We start from the raw sequence: 15,122 nt of genomic DNA, 5'->3' as shown, positions 1-15,122 counted from the left end.
AAGATAGATCAGCCATGATTGAATGGCAGAATAGATTTGACAGGTTAAATGGCCTAATTCTGCTCCTATCACTTATGAGCCTCAATGCAGTGCAGAAACAGGTACATTGTGACGTTATCTGTACACCGTGGACGGCTATATTGTGTACATATACTGTATAGTCTTTTTTTTTAAGCTAGACACAAAATGCTCGAGTAACTCAGCGAGTCAGGCAGCATTTCTGATGAAAAGGAATAGGTGACGTTTTGGGACGACACCCTTCCACTGAGAAATGAAAAGGTACAATGAACAAGTGAATGAACAGTATGCAAAAGGTCAAATCAAAGCCAGCAACGATGGTGACCCATTGTAGACTGTGGAAATGGTGATAAGGAGTGAATACACACAAACAAAAGCTTTTCACCGTACCACATTTAGAATATTGTGTTCAGTTCTGGGCACCATTTTATAGGAAAGATATTGTCAAGCTTGAGAAGGTTCAGAAAAGATTTACGAGGATGTTGCCAGGATTAGAGTGTGTGAGCTATAGGGAGAGGTTGAGTAGGCTGGGCCTCTATTCCATGGAGCGCAAGAGGATGAGGGGAGATCTTATAGAGATGTATAAAATCATGAATGGGAATAGATTTAGTAGATGCACAGAATCTTTTGCCCAGAGTAGGAATCCAAGGGATAACATTTTCACACAAAGCGTGGTGGGTGTATGGAACGAGCTGCCAGAGGAGGTAGTTGAGACTGGGACTGTCCCATCGTTTAAGAAACAATTGGACAGGTACATGGATAGGACAGGTTTGGAGGGATATGGACCAAGCGCAGGCAAGTGGGACCAGTGTTGCTGGGACATTGTTGGCCAGTGTGGGCAAGTTGGGCCGAAGGGTCTGTTTTCATGACTCTATGACTCAGTACACATGACAATAATAAACTAATCTAAACAATCTTTCACGAATGCAGTTCATTACTAATGATGGGTCATGTCCCATCCATGACACAGACCAGACTCCCCACCATTGACTCCATCTTCATCTCAATGTGCCTCCGGAACCAGCCAACATAATTAAAGACTTGTCCCATCCCGGTCATTCCTTCTTCTCCCCGCTCCCATCTGGCAGAAGGTACAGAAGCTTGAAGGCGCGCACCACCAGACCCAGGAACGGTTTCTTCCCCACTGTTAGCGGGCTTCTGAACGGTCCTTCCATAAGCTAGGGTACTGTCCAATTCACCTCTACCCCATTATGGACATTGGACTTTGTCTCTGGAACTTGTGTGCTACAATGCTGAGAACTGTATTCAGCATTCTCTATCTTCCCCTTTGCTTTTCGCATTGTACTTGAGTTTGGCGATTGTATCTATGCAAGGTAATATCTGATCTGATTGGATAGCATGCTGTACCTCGGTACCCATGACAAGTTTAAACCTAAACCAACATCATCAACTCGGTTTCTCTCTACACGAACACTGCCCTAGCTGCTGAAAACATTCCTCGATTTCTTTCTCTATTTCAGATTTCCAGCATCTTCACTATATTTTGGTTTAAATAACAATAGACAATAGACAATAGACAATAGGTGCAGGAGAAGGCCATTCGGCTCTTCGAGCCAGCACCGCCATTCAATGTGATCATGGCTGATCATCCACAATCAGTACCCTGTTCCTGCCTTCTCCCCATATCCCCCGACTCCACTATCTTTAAGAGCCCTATCTCTCTCTCTCTCTTGAAAACATCCAGTGAACCTGCCTGCACCACTCTCTGACCACTAATCTCCTATGTGGGACCTTATCAAATGCTTTCTAAAAGTCCAGGTACACTACATCCACTGGCTCTCCCTTGTCCATTTTCCTAGTTACATCTTCAAAAAATACCAGAAGATTAGTCAAGCATGATTACCCCTTCGTAAATCCATGCTGACTCGTACCGATCCTGTTACTGCTATGGAAATGTGCGGCAATTTCATATTTTATAATTGACTCCAGCATCTTCCCCAACACCGATGTCAGGCTAACTGGTCTATAATTCCCTGTTTTCTCTCTCCCGCCTTTCTTAAAAAGTGGGATAACATTAGCTACCCTCCAATCCACAGGAACTGTTCCTGAGTCTATAGAACATTGGAAAGTTATCACCAATGCACCACGATTTCTAGAGCCACTTCCTCAAGTACCCTGGGATGCAGACCATCAGGCCCTGGGGATTTATCAACCTTCAGTCCCATCAGTCTACCCAACATCACTTCCTGCCTAATGTGGATTTTCTTCAGTTCCTCCGTTACCCCAGATCCTCTGGCCACTGCTATATCAGGAAGATTGTTTGTGTCCTCCTTAGTGAAGATGGATCCAAAGTACCTGTTCAACATCTGCAATTTCCTTGTTCCCCATAATAAATTCACCTTCTTCGGTCTTCTAGGGTCCAACTTTGGTCTGAACTCATTTTTTTCTCTTCACATACATAAAGAAGCTTTTACTATCCTGCTTTATATTCTTGGCTAGCTTACCTTCGTACCTCATCTTTTCTTCCCTTATTGTCTTTTTAGGTTGAATAAGTTAGGTCTTTATTCTCTGGAGCGCAGAAGGTTAAGGGGGGGACTTGATAGAGGTCTTTAAAATGATGAGAGGGATAGACAGAGTTGATGTGGACAAGCTTTTCCCTTTGAGAATAGGGAAGATTCAAACAAGAGGACATGACTTCAGAATTAAGGGACAGAAGTTTAGGGGTAACATGAGGGGGAACTTCTTTACTCAGAGAGTGGTAGCGGTGTGGAATGAGCTTCTAGTGGAAGTGGTGGAGGCAGGTTCATTGGTATAATTTAAAAATAAATTGGATAGGCATATGGATGAGAAGGGAATGGAGGGTTATGGTATGAGTGCATGCAGGTGGGACTAAGGGAAAAAGATTGTTCGGCACGGACTTGTAGGGCCGAGATGGCCTGTTTCCGTGCTGTAATTGTTATATGGTTATAGTTATCTTCTGTTGCTCTTTAAACATTACCCAATCCTCTTGCTTCCCGCTCATCTTTGCTACGTTGTACTTCTCTTTTATTTTTATACTGTCCCCGACGTCCCTCATCAGCAACGGTCGCCCCTTACTCCCCTTGGAATCTTTCTTCCTCCGAGGAATGAACTGCCATTTTATTTCCAGAACAAAGACACCAGTCATTCTCTTTTCTCCTCTCTCCACCAGAGTCAAGAACTGCTTCTTCCCCACTGTTACAATACAATACAATATTTATTGTCATTTGATCCACAGTGAGGCTCAAACGAAATTCCATTTCCACAGCCAGACAAACAAAGACAATTTCTACAGACATACACACAATTTACTTCACATAAACATCCATCACAGTGAACCCACTGTGATGGAAGGCAAAGTCATTTCTCTCCCCTGTTCTCCATTTCTCTCCCGATATCCAAGCCCCAGGCGGGCGATGATAAGTCCCACGGCCATTTTAGGCCGTGCCGGGCAATTTACGGCCCCGCTCCCGGTCTAAAAGTCACAATGTTGGAGCCCCCGGCGGGCGCTGCAATGTCCCACGGCCATGAAGCCGCGCCGGGCGACTCCGTGTCATTCCAACCCCACGACACGGGCTGGAGAAGTCGCGTTGCGGGAGCTCCGGGAAGCACTCTCCACCCGAACCCGCGAGCTCCCGATGTCCCAGTCCACCGGACCTGCGGCTGCGTTGCTGGAGCCTCCGAGCCCCAGTAGTCGAGTCTCAGCAGCGAGTCACCACCGCTCCCCACGCTCCGAGGCCGGCCAGCCCCACGATGGCGAGTAGTCCGCAGCTCCGCAGTCTCCCGAGCCCCCGGGTCGTTCAGGTTGGAGGCTGCTCCACGGTGCTAGGCCCCAACGACAACGGAGACCCAACAGGGAAAAGGTCGGGTCTCCCGGACAGGGAAGAGATTTTAAACAGTTTCCCCCTCCCTGCCCCCCACATATACACATTTAAAACCAGTATTAAAAAACACCAACACTACATTTAACTAGACAAAAAATTAAAAATGACAGACAGGCTGTAGGGGCCGCTGCAACGGGTGAGTCACGCCGCCAGAGTCAGACAACTGAACAGTCTTCCCATTAGCTAGGGTGTAATCCAGATCTCCTAACCCATTGTGGACCTTGTACTTTCTCACTGTGACTGGATTGCTATAACTCTGTAACATTGTGCACTCTGATATTTTTCCCTTTGCACTTACCTGTTTTATTTCTGTATGGCTTGATTGTACTCTAATACAGTGTGATTTAACTGGATGGCATACAAACAATGTTTTTCACTGTATCTCAGTACATATGACATCGATAAACCAATATCAATTCTAGGAGGCCAAAATGAATTTAAATTTTGATAGCTGTAAATGTGCGATGTTCAGTTTAGGTTTAGCTTAGTCTTGTTTAGTTTTGAGATACAACAGAGAAACATGTCCTTCATCCCACCGAGTCCACGCCGACAATCGATCACCTGCTCACATTAGTTCTATGTTATCCCACTTTCTCATCCACTCCCAACACTCTGGGCGCAATTTACAGAGGCCAATTAACCTACAAGCCCACACGTCTTTGAGATGTGGGAGGAATCCGGAGCACCCAGAAGAAGCCTACGCAATCACAGGGAGAACATACTAACTCCACATAATCAGCACCCATAGTCAGGATCGAACCTGGATCTTTGGCACTGGATCTTTGGCACAAATGTCAGTGTGTGTAAATTAACTAATGCAATTTCCAATTTTTCAAGTGAAAATAAAATGGCAGTGCTTTCTTCAGCTGACTACAAGTAATGTGTTGTTTTGAACATGTTTAAAACTGTGGCTGAAACTGAACTGTAGTGACCAAAGTTCCTTCTTGCAGTTCATTTCAGTTTAGTTTATTGTCACGTGTACCGAGGTACAGTGAAAAGCACAGCAGAAAGACAATACATGATTACAATTCAGCCATTATGGTGTAAAGATACATAAAACGGGAATATCATTTAGTGTCATGTAAAGCCAATAAAGTCCGTTCAAAGATAGTCTTAGGGTCACCAATGAGGTGGACTAATCTCTAGTTGTGGTAGGATGATTCAGTTGCCAGATAACAGCTGGGAAGAAATTGTTCCTGAATCTGGAGGTAGACAAAAAATGTTGGAGAAATTCAGCGGGTGTGGCAGCATCTATGGAGAGGAGGGATAGGCAACGTTTCGGGTCGAGACCTTTCTTCAGACCGGGTCTCGACCCAAAATGTCGCCTAGAATAGAATAGAATAGTTTCTTTATTGTCATTGTAACATGAACCATGTACAACAAAATTTAAAAATGTCAGCCAGTCAGTGCACCATTCAAACATTTCTAAAAGCTAACGATACATACAAGGTAAAATATTAAAAGATAAACAACTAAAATAAATATCACAAAAATAGCACGCATAAACACCCAACCCTCCATCCTTCTGTCGATTTCACAGTGTACCACAGTCCCTTAGTATGTCTCGCCCCTGCGTTCCTTGGCGGCTACATTTAGTGCTTTTATAGCAGTGGGGTAAAAACTGTTTTTTAGTCTGTTCGTCCTTGTCCTTGTAGATCTGTACCGTCTGCCTGACGGCAACAGTTCAAACAGGGAGTGTCCGAGGTGGGAAATGTCCTTTATGATACTCTGGGATTTTTTGGTGCAGCGGGAACTGTGTAAGTCCTCCAAGGTAAGGAGAGGGCAGCCGACAATCCTCTGGGCGTTGTCAATGGCCCTCTGGAGCGCTTTCCTCTGAGCCGCTGTGCAGCTGGTGTACCACACGCATACACAGTATGTTAGTATGCTCTCAATGGAGCACCGATAAAAGGACAGCAGCAGTCTCTGAGTGATGTTGTTCTTCCTGAGCTCCCTCAGGAAGTGCAGTCTCTGCTGGACCTTTTTCAGCAGCGCAGAGGTGTTCACGCCCCACGTAAGGTCCTCCTCAATATGGATTCCCAGGAAGCGGAAATCCGCCACCCTCTCTATACAGTCCCCTCTGATAGTCAATGGTACCATGTCCGTTTTATTCTTCCTGAAGTCTATTATTACTTCCTTTGTCTTTAAGGTGTTGAGGAGCAGGTTATTTTCTCCACACCACACCATCAGCTGGTCCACCTCATCCCTGCAGGCGTACTCATCCCCCCGGAGATGAGTCCCACCACCGTAGTGTCATCCGCAAATTTGACAATGGTGTTGCTGTGGTGGGCGGGGGTGCAGTCATGCGTGTAGATGGTGTAGAGCAGGGGGCTCAGTACACAGCCCTGTGGAGAGCCGGTACTGAGGCTGAGGGCCGTGGATGTATGATGGCCCACTCTGACTCTCTGGCTGCGACCCGACAGGAAGCTATTTATCCATGTACAGGTGTAGTGTGGAAGTCCCAAGTCCCCCAGTTTGTCCACCAGTTTGTGGGGAAGGATGGTATTAAAAGCAGAACTGTAGTCCACAAAGAGCATCCGCACGTAGTTCCCCCGCTGCTCCAGGTGAGACAGTGCAGCATGGAGAGCTGTGGCTACAGCGTCCTCTGTAGATCTATTTGCTCAGTACGCAAACTGGTGGGGGTCAAAGCTTCGGGGCAGGAGTGATGTGATATGACCCCGGACCAGTTTTTCAAAACACTTCATCACCACTGGTGTGAGTGCGACTGGCCGGTAGTCGTTGAGGCTGGAGATGTTGTTTTTTTTGGGCAAGGGGACTATGGTGGAGGACTTCAGACAGGGTGGAACAGTGGACTGTGCCAGAGACTGGTTAAAAATCCTCGTCCAGACTCCAGCCAGCTGGTCTGCGCAGTCCTTCAACACGCGTCCAGAGACGCCGTCAGGTCCAGTAGCCTTCCTTGGATTGATGGCCCGCAGCGTGCGCCTCACCTCATGCTCCTCTATCTTGAGGGTTAGGCTGCTGTGGACCAAGTGCTGTGATGTGGCTGTCTCGGGTGGCTCCACTTCAAAGCGAGCAAAGAAGTGATTCAGCTCCTCTGCCAGCGAGGCGTCACCTTCAACAGCTCCAAGGTTGGTCTTATAGTTGGTGAGATACTGGATCCCCTGCCACACCTGCTTGCTGTTATTACTGTCCAGGTGGTCCTCTATCTTCCTCCTGTAGTTTGATTTGGCCTCTCTGATGCCTCTCTTCAGGTTAGCTCGGGCCGTGCTGTATAAAGCCCTATCGCCAGACCTATAAGCGGTGTTCCTCTCTTTTAACAGCCGCTGGACCTCCCGGGTCATCCAGGGCTTCTGGTTGGGGTAGACCCGGATGCGTTTGTCCACTGTGACCGTGTCCATGCAGTTTTTAATGTAACACAGTACACTGTCTGTGAACACCTCCAGGTCCCGGTTTTCAAACACCTCCCAGTTGGTCCGTGTCGAAACAGTCCTGCAACTGCTGAGATGCACCATCAGGCCAGGTTGTGATGGTCTTTGTAATAGTAGGAGCGGTTTTCCTGAGGGGGGCATATGCAGGAATTAAGAGCAGGGACATATGGTCAGACTGGCCCAGGTGTGGTAGTGGTCTAGCCCTGTAGCCCAGCTTGATGTTGGAGTAGACCTTGTCCAGTGTGTTAGCTCCTCTTGTAGCACATTTAACATGCTGGTAGAATTTGGGCAGCATTTTCTTCAAGTCCGCGTGATTAAAGTCCCCTGCTATGATGTGAACACCGTCAGGATATGTGCTCTGTTGACTGTTAATGCTACCATACAAATGACTGATAGCCGAGTTAGCATTAGCATCCGGTGGTATGTACACAGCAGTTATCGTGACAACAGTACACTTTCTAGGGAGGTAAATGGGCCTGCATTTAACAGTCACATACTCCAGGTTCGGGGAGCAGTGACTGTCCACAATCACTGTGTTTGTACACCAGGTGTTGTTCATGTACACACAGAGCCCTCCACCTCTGCTCTTACCAGGGTCTCTTGTCCTGTCATGACGCTGTGCTGTGTAGCCTGCTAGCTCGATAGCAGAGTCCGGAATGAAAGAATGAAGCCAGGTCTCCGTGATCAACAGGATACTGCTGTCCTTCACGACGTTGTTAGCTGCAGTCTGTAGCCTCAGTTCATCCATCTTGTTAGCGAGGGATCTGGCGTTCGTTAGGAACAGGCTGGGAAGCGGTGGTTTCAGTGGCTGCCTCCGTAGCCTCGCTAGCGCGCCGGCCCTGCAGCCTCGCTTTTGCCTTCTATCTCTGCGCCGTCTTCGCCTCCTCCCCGCGGGGATGGTGATCCACGGAGAGTCGGGGCTCCTCGCTATATCCGCCGGGATCTCATATGAGCGGACAAACTCGGCGGTAACCTCCCGTTCGCGACCGGCTCCGATCCTAAGAAGATCCTGCCAGCCGTAGGCGTTGTTCGCCCGACAGTAAGTACACAGAGCACAAAACAACACGTACACATACACAAAAAACACGAAGCACTGACCGGGAGGACATCGAGCCGCTGCAACTGTGTGCGCCGCCATTTTCAGATAATTCTTCCTTCTCTCTTCCTAGGAATAACTATTCCTTCTCTCCATAGATGCTGCCTCACTCGCTGAGTTTCTCCAGCAGTTTTTATCTACCTTCAATTTTTACAGCATCTGCAGTTATTTCTTAAACACTTAGAAAGCCTTCTAAGGAAGAAGTGTTAGTGTGCTTGCTTGGACATTGATTCAAAATGGGTGGCCCAGGAGAAGTTGTTGGTGAGATTGTCTCCTAGAGTAACTCTTTTCTTTTTTACCAGTCTGTAAAGACATATCACGAGGTCTGGTACGATGATCCTGAGAGTATCTCAATGAGATCAACCTTCATGAAGAGATACAAACTTCGAGGCATCAGCGTTTGGTACGGAAACTATCTGAACTACACTTCTAATGTACTAGCTGTCATGCAAACCGAGGAGATGTGGAATGCTCTGTGCCCTCCTTGAGTGAAATGCCAACGTCTTGCTTTCACCGAATGCAAAGCTTTAGATATACCATGTAGACTGAACTAACAATTATAGACAATAAACAATAGGTGCAGGAGTCGGCCATTCGGCTCTTCGAACCAGCACCGCCAATCAATGTGATCATGGCTGATCATCCATAATCAGTACCCCGTTCCTGCCTTCTCCACATATCACCTGACTCCGCTATCTTTAAGAGGCCTATCTAGCTCTCTCTTGAAAGTTTCCAGAGAACCGGCCTCCACCGCCCACTGAGGCAGAGAATTCCACAGACTCACAGGTCCCTGTGTTAAAAAGTGTTTCCCCATCTCCATTCTAAATGGCTTGACCCTTATTCTTAAACTGTGGCCCCTGGTTCTGGACTCTCCCAACAACGGGAATATGTTTCCTGCCTCTTATATGTTTCAATAAGATCCCCTCTCATCCTAAATTCCAGAGTGTACAAGCCCAGCTGCTCCATTCTCTCAACATGACAGTCCTGCCATCCCAGGAATTAACGTTGTGAACCCTCGCTGCACTCCCTCAATAGCAAGAATGTCCTTCCTCAAATTTGGAGACCAAAAGTGCGCACAAAACTCCAGTTGCGGTCTCACTGGGACCCTGTACAACTGTAGACGGAGCTCTTTGCTCCTATACTCAACTCCTCTTGTTATGAAGGCCAACATGCCATTCGCTGGAGAGATTAATGTACACATCCCGGCCCATCACAGGTGCTGACCCTTTCATTGAAGGGATCCACACCACGCCTCAAAAAGGCAACCACTATCATCAAAGATCCACACCATCCTGGCCACGCTCTCATCTTGCTGCTACCATCATGATGTAGGTACAAGAGCCTGATAACCATGACCTCCAGATTCAAGGCAGCTTCTTCCCAGCAACCATCAGGCTCTTGTACACTGCACAACACTAACCTCAGCAACTGTGATCTCCTGTAAACTGTGTCTGTGGTTGCACAATGAACTAATTTCTGCACTATCAGTGCTGCATGAGATAAGTTAAAGATACAATGCACAGTGACCCTGTTAAATTAAAAATAATGCTTTAATAAAAGAGGTTTTAAAGGTCTTTTATTGTCACGTGTACCAATTAAGGTAGATAGGATGAAGGAACTGCAGATGCTGGTTTACACCAAAGATAAGACACACAAATGCTGGAATAACTCAGCGGGTCAGGAAGCATCTCTGGAGAAAAAGAATAGGTGATGTTTTGGGTCGAGACCCTTCTTCAGGGCAGAGGGAAATAAGAGGTATGAAAAGGAAAAAAGAACAAATGAGTGAAAGGTATGATAACAAGAAGATATCAAAGGCAGCAACGATGATCAAGGAAAGGTGGAGCCCACAATAATCCATTGTTGGCTCTGGAAAAGGTAATAACGAATAGTTGCAAATAGTGAAACGGCAGGGCAACAGTGAAATGAGCAGGACGACTAGTATGGGGGGGGAGGGACGGAGAGAGGGGGAATGCAAGGGTTACATGAAATTATAGATATCAATATACAGTACATATCGCTGGATTATAGGTTGTGTTAGGCTGAGCCAACAATGGACCATTGTGGGCTCCACCTTACCTTCAGCAGGCTTTGATTTGTTATTTTCATACCTTTCATTTCTGCTCTTTGTACCTTTGTATACTTCTAATAGGTTAAATGCGACCCATTGGGACCATGTCACACGAGAGGGCTGGTCCCCCAACGCAACCCATTCCCCAACGCAATATTGCACCACTCACACATAGCCCCCAACTGTGCAGGCACGGCTCATTTCCCTTCATCCCCAGCACTCCCTCCCCCTCCTCTTCACCCTCCCGCTTCTTTCCCCTCTCCTCCTCCCCTCCCCCAATCCCTCTCACCTCCTCTCCTTTCCTCTCCCCTCAGTCATTCCCTCCCTCATTTCCTCCATCAGCAGTTCCTTTCTCCACAGGTCATTCATTGTGAGCTGTGGTTTAGATCCCGTTGACTTGACGATCGGACCAGTTCCCATTGTGTGTGTGTGTGTGTACTCAAACACCTCACAAACTGCTCGGCCACCCTGCAACCCGACTCTCCCTCCCTCCCTCTGCCCACTCCGGCTCAGCCACCGCTTGGCCCATCCCCGTCCTGTCCAACCACCCACTGCTGGACAGATACATAGATTCCTTCGTCCGCCAAAACCACACGCAGAAACTCCGACATTTTTTTCCCTTTTCGCTAGCGATTTCACTTTTACATTCGCTAATCCACTCCTCATTACATTTACACATTTTTATGTACACATTTTTTAAATAAAATCCTTCCACCCCACCCCACCCACTCACTGATTTTAAAATCTAAATGGGACTCACGAGTTGCTGACGTCACAATGCCGCATGCCGACCAATCCAGGCCCACCTGCCTCCAGTATGCCTCCAAGTATGCTCGCGCCACGCCTCCCGCAGCTCGACTCCCGCCCGCCCGCTCACTCCAACCACCCCCTCCCCCCACTTCACCTCCCTCCCCCCCCATCCTCCCCTTCCTCTCCCCCCAGACAGAGCAGAACGCCGGCTGTTGCCTGAACCGCAGCCGCAGTTTTTCAGCTTTTGGCAACTGTGCCCGACCGACCTGCTTCAGATGAGAAATCCCGTCTGCCCACCTGCCCGTGTGTGTGTGTGTGTGTGTGTGACTGCGGAGGCTGACACGCGCTCTCCATTCAAGCAGACGCTCTCATCCAAAGATCCTAGAGGAGCAAGATAGACCACTCCTCCGAAATCCAATAGGCTGGCGTGTAGTACGTGACGGAACGTCACGGCCGCCATTTGTTGATGCCTCCCGCTGTGCACTCCGCTCTATCGTCTGGTGTCATCAGTGTTGTAGGGAAGTGTTTGATTTAGCGCATCTATCACATCACATATTTTAGTTAATTTTATTGTCAATGTTTTCCCCGTTCCCCCATTTCCCTCCCATCTTTCCTCCCCAGCCGCCACCTTTGCGTAGTTTCCCTTGCATTGTATTGTGCAGTTTCCCTTCTATTGCTTTAACACACACTGTGCACAAAATTAAATTTAACATATATATATATATATATATGAATGTGTGTGCCTGTGTGTGAGAGGAAAGTTAAGGGTCTGTCCCACCAACATGCGATTGCATGCGTCTAGCGCGACCAAACGTGGTCGCTTGAAAAATCTTTCACTGTGCTATATAAATAAAAGTGACTTGACTTGACATATTTCTCTAGTTTCTTTCTTCAGATTTCCTCTAATTTGTTTAGCAACCTTTTTCTTTCAATCTGTGTGTGTGTGTGTATATATATATATATATTTTTCAATCTGTGTGTGTATATATATTTATATATATACACATACATACATACACACACACACACACAGATTGAAAAATATATATATATATACATTTTTCTTTTCAATCTCTGTGTGTATGTATGTATACTCACATATACATACTCACATATACATACACACAGATTGAAAAAAATATATATACATACACATATATATATATACGCACACACACATATATATATACACATATATATATATATATATATATATATACATATATATATATAAATATATATACACACACACATATATATATATACACACACATATATATATAAATATACACACACATATAAATACACACACACACACACATATATATACACACACACAGATATATATATATACACATAGATATCACAATAAATATGTATATACATATACATACATATTTGTATGCACACACATATATATATATCCTAATATTGTGAATAAAGCATCCATGAACACAATGTCAAAATATTTTTCCATTCTATATTAGCGTAACACAATGTAGTGATACATACCTACATATTTAAATTCAGTCAAAGTTAAAGTTGGTCAAATAATATGGGGATCTTCTTGCTTTTTTTTGAGACATGGATTTTTAAAAATGTGACTGTCTCATAATGACACATTTGTGGGTCAGTCGTATATTGCACCAACCCCCACAATTTCAAATAACTCTAAATTGAACTTTATAAACAAGGAAAAAACTTTATATTTCCGTCATTTATGGTAATATTTACATAATTCACATCATTTTGTGCACGACATATACAGGGGGTTGCAGTGTTTTGAAAGTAATGTAAAATACACCATATTTCAGACAATGATAGCCCCACCCCTTGCTTACCCCAAATAACAAAATTTCCAATTTATATACAATAATAAATAAATCGTCATTTGCACAATTTTGTGTGGCTAACGGGAGGTTCTCATACTTCCTCTTGAGTAACCTACGTTGGGAAAACAGAATTTCGGCGTGTTCAGAATGTACAAATAGCGTTGGAACTGCATGCAATTTAGCCTCTCATTGGTCTGCCTGTTGGAAAACTAGTCAAGTTCAGTGTTCAGAACAAAGATGGCAGGTGGTTGACAAGTACACTAGACTTTGGTGGAGGAGATCTTGTCGACGCGTATTCTGGACCCGCTGAAATTACAGAAAATCTCATATTGGATTAACTAAGAAGGAAAAAAATGTAGTTATAACTACATATCTGCAGAATGAATGATATATCATTTAAGTGCAATTGTTCAGTTGTGGGGAGATACCTGTATATTGAAGATGCATTTTGCCACTAATATGTCAATTTACCTTCAATGTAGAAGGGCTTATTTAAAACTTCTAATGTAGACTGGCTGAGAGAGAGAGGGGAGGAAGAGAGTGAAAGGCAGATGGGGCAGAGACCGAGATACCGAGAGACAGGGAGAGAGGAGAGAGAGAGGGACAGGGAGAGAGAGAGAGAGGGGGAGAGAGAGAGAGAGGGGGGGGGGGAGAGGAACGATGGCATGTTAAAACGTACAGCCGCCCCATTCTGACAGCCACCGAACCCCGCACCGCACCATTGCACCCTTCTTCACAGCGGCCCAGCGATGTCTCGGCTCTGACAGTTCGAGGGATCTAATCGGTAACTACACTAAGAGCAGCCCCGGATCATTGCGCTACCCGACTCAAAACTGAGGTTAAAATCTCGTGATGGGTCTGATGTGTCTCTCTCCCCATCTCTCTCTCTGCCCCTTCTCTCTCCCCCTACGTATACACATACATATACACACATACATATGCACACATACATATGCACACATACATATGCACACATTTATATGCATTCAATTCAATTCAATTCAACTTTAATGTCATCGCACAAAATACAAGTATCAGTACAACGAAATGCAGTTTTGCGTCAGTCCGTAGTAGTTGTACATAAAGAGAAAAAACAAGAAAAAAATAGAAAGAGAGAAGATACAGAATAATCAGGAAATACGGAATGATTAAACAAAGGGGGACGGAGGGACCAGAGAAGTCTATCGTCGGGACTCCGAGTTCAGCAGTGTGATTGTGTTGTTATAGAAGCTTTTCCTCATCCTGCTGGTACGTGACCTGAGGCTCCTGTACCGCCTCCCTGATGGGAGGAGGGCAAACAGTCCATGGTTGGGGTGTGAGGGGTCTTTGATTATCTTCCCAGCCCGTCTCAGACACCGTTTTCGGTGGAGGGCATCCATGGCAGGGAGCGGGGACCGATGATGTGCTGCGCGGTTTTCACCACCCGTTGTAGTGCTTTCCTGTCCGCAGCAGTGCAGCTGCTGTACCATACCGTGAAGCAGGTGGTCAGGATACTCTCTATGGTACAGCGGTAAAAGTTGGTCAGGATCTGGGGGGACAGGTGGGCTTTCTTGAGCCTCCTAAGGAAGTAAAGGCGCTGCTGTGCCTTTTTGATCAGCTTGGAGGTGTTGAGGGACCAGGACAAGTCCTCCGAGATATGCACTCCGAGGAATTTATAGCTGGAGACGCGCTCCACCTCAGTCCCGTTGATATGGATGGCGGTATGACTGCCTCCTCTGGTCTGCCTGGTCGACAATAATCTCCTTCATCTTTTTGGAGTTGAGGATGAGGTTATTGTCGGCACACCAGGTGGTCAGGTGCTGGATCTCATCCCTGTAGGCTGACTCATCATTGTCGCTGATCAGTCCTACTACCGTGGTATCGTCAGAAAACTTAATAATGGCGTTGGATCCGTACTTTGGGATGCAGTCGTGGGGTGAAGAGGGAGTAGAGGAGAGGGGGCTGAGCACACAGCCCTGTGGCACTCCGGTGTTCAGTGTTATAGTGGAGGAGGTGAGGTTATTGACCCTAACAGACTGTGGTCTGTTAGTGAGGAAGTCCAATGTCCAGTTGCAGAGGGAGGTGGAGATGCCAAGTCCACTGAGTTTGGTGATCAAGCTGGCTGGGATG

The 15,122-nt window shown here is 46.2% G+C and overlaps 1 protein-coding gene across 1 annotated transcript in view; it reads left to right on the top strand.

The window, feature by feature from the left end:
• LOC129716058 (di-N-acetylchitobiase-like) overlaps positions 1–10,077 on the top strand; it is a 30,199-nt gene extending 20,122 nt beyond the window's left edge. Inside the window, exon 5 of the mRNA XM_055665938.1 lies at positions 8,666–10,077. Coding sequence (XP_055521913.1) covers positions 8,666–8,851 — 186 coding nt within the window. The 3' untranslated portion in view covers positions 8,852–10,077. The remainder of the gene's footprint in view (positions 1–8,665) is intronic.
• Positions 10,078–15,122: the final 5,045 nt, after the last annotated feature.

The sequence above is a fragment of the Leucoraja erinacea genome, unplaced genomic scaffold (assembly GCF_028641065.1).
Source record: "Leucoraja erinacea ecotype New England unplaced genomic scaffold, Leri_hhj_1 Leri_163S, whole genome shotgun sequence".
Classification (NCBI taxonomy): domain Eukaryota; kingdom Metazoa; phylum Chordata; class Chondrichthyes; order Rajiformes; family Rajidae; genus Leucoraja; species Leucoraja erinaceus.
The sequence above is the reverse complement of the archived record's forward strand: the minus strand, read 5'-3'. Positions and strand labels throughout refer to the sequence as shown.